Source organism: Trypanosoma equiperdum, assembly GCF_001457755.1.
Source record: "Trypanosoma equiperdum strain OVI genome assembly, contig: ctg_1249, whole genome shotgun sequence".
In the NCBI taxonomy this organism is placed as follows: Eukaryota; Euglenozoa; class Kinetoplastea; order Trypanosomatida; family Trypanosomatidae; genus Trypanosoma; species Trypanosoma equiperdum.
The window spans coordinates 17,728-18,238 of record NW_027123226.1 but is presented as its reverse complement, the minus strand read 5'-3'; the positions used below and the strand labels follow the sequence as shown (position 1 = coordinate 18,238).

The 511-nt window shown below is 44.0% G+C and overlaps 1 protein-coding gene across 1 annotated transcript; it reads left to right on the top strand.

The window, feature by feature from the left end:
- Positions 1-155: 155 nt before the first annotated feature.
- TEOVI_000559800 (paraflagellar rod component, putative) lies at positions 156-503 on the top strand (the record flags this gene model as incomplete). The annotated part of the gene is made up of 1 exon (XM_067220820.1): positions 156-503. One exon carries the CDS (start codon positions 156-158, stop codon positions 501-503), a length of 348 nt encoding a protein of 115 aa, XP_067076921.1.
- Positions 504-511: the final 8 nt, after the last annotated feature.

The window sequence follows — 511 nt, the reverse complement described above, 5'->3', positions numbered from 1 at the left end:
TTTTTTTTTTTCACAAACTAGAAGGTAACAGAGGGTGAGTGCCGGTTACGTCTACACTGACAGGTGACTAAGAACCAAGCACACCTACAAAGTAAATCTTTGTTTTTTCTTTTGTTAAGGATAATAAAACAAGGAGGAAAGAAAAAAGAAAAAAAATGCCAAACCTCGTTGTCACTGCAACTTTCAGCCCTCCAGCTTTCAGCATTGTTGGTTCACCGCTGCGGGAGGATACGATTAAGCACATGGAGGAACGTATTCCCACCGTGCTTTCCACTGCACTCAGCCGTTCTCGTGAACCTTCTTATTTTGTGCACAGCAAAAACCCCGAATCATGGAAGATGGAATTAAGTCAACACTTTTGTGACGAACTGCACCGCGCCGCCGTGTCTCTCGTCATCATTGAGTGCCTTGACGCGGAAGGTTGGGTTTTACGCACCAGCAGTTCTTCTCAGGATACTAATGAAGGTAAATGCTGCATTAAGTTTTATTTCACTCGCTCTTAGTGGCCAGT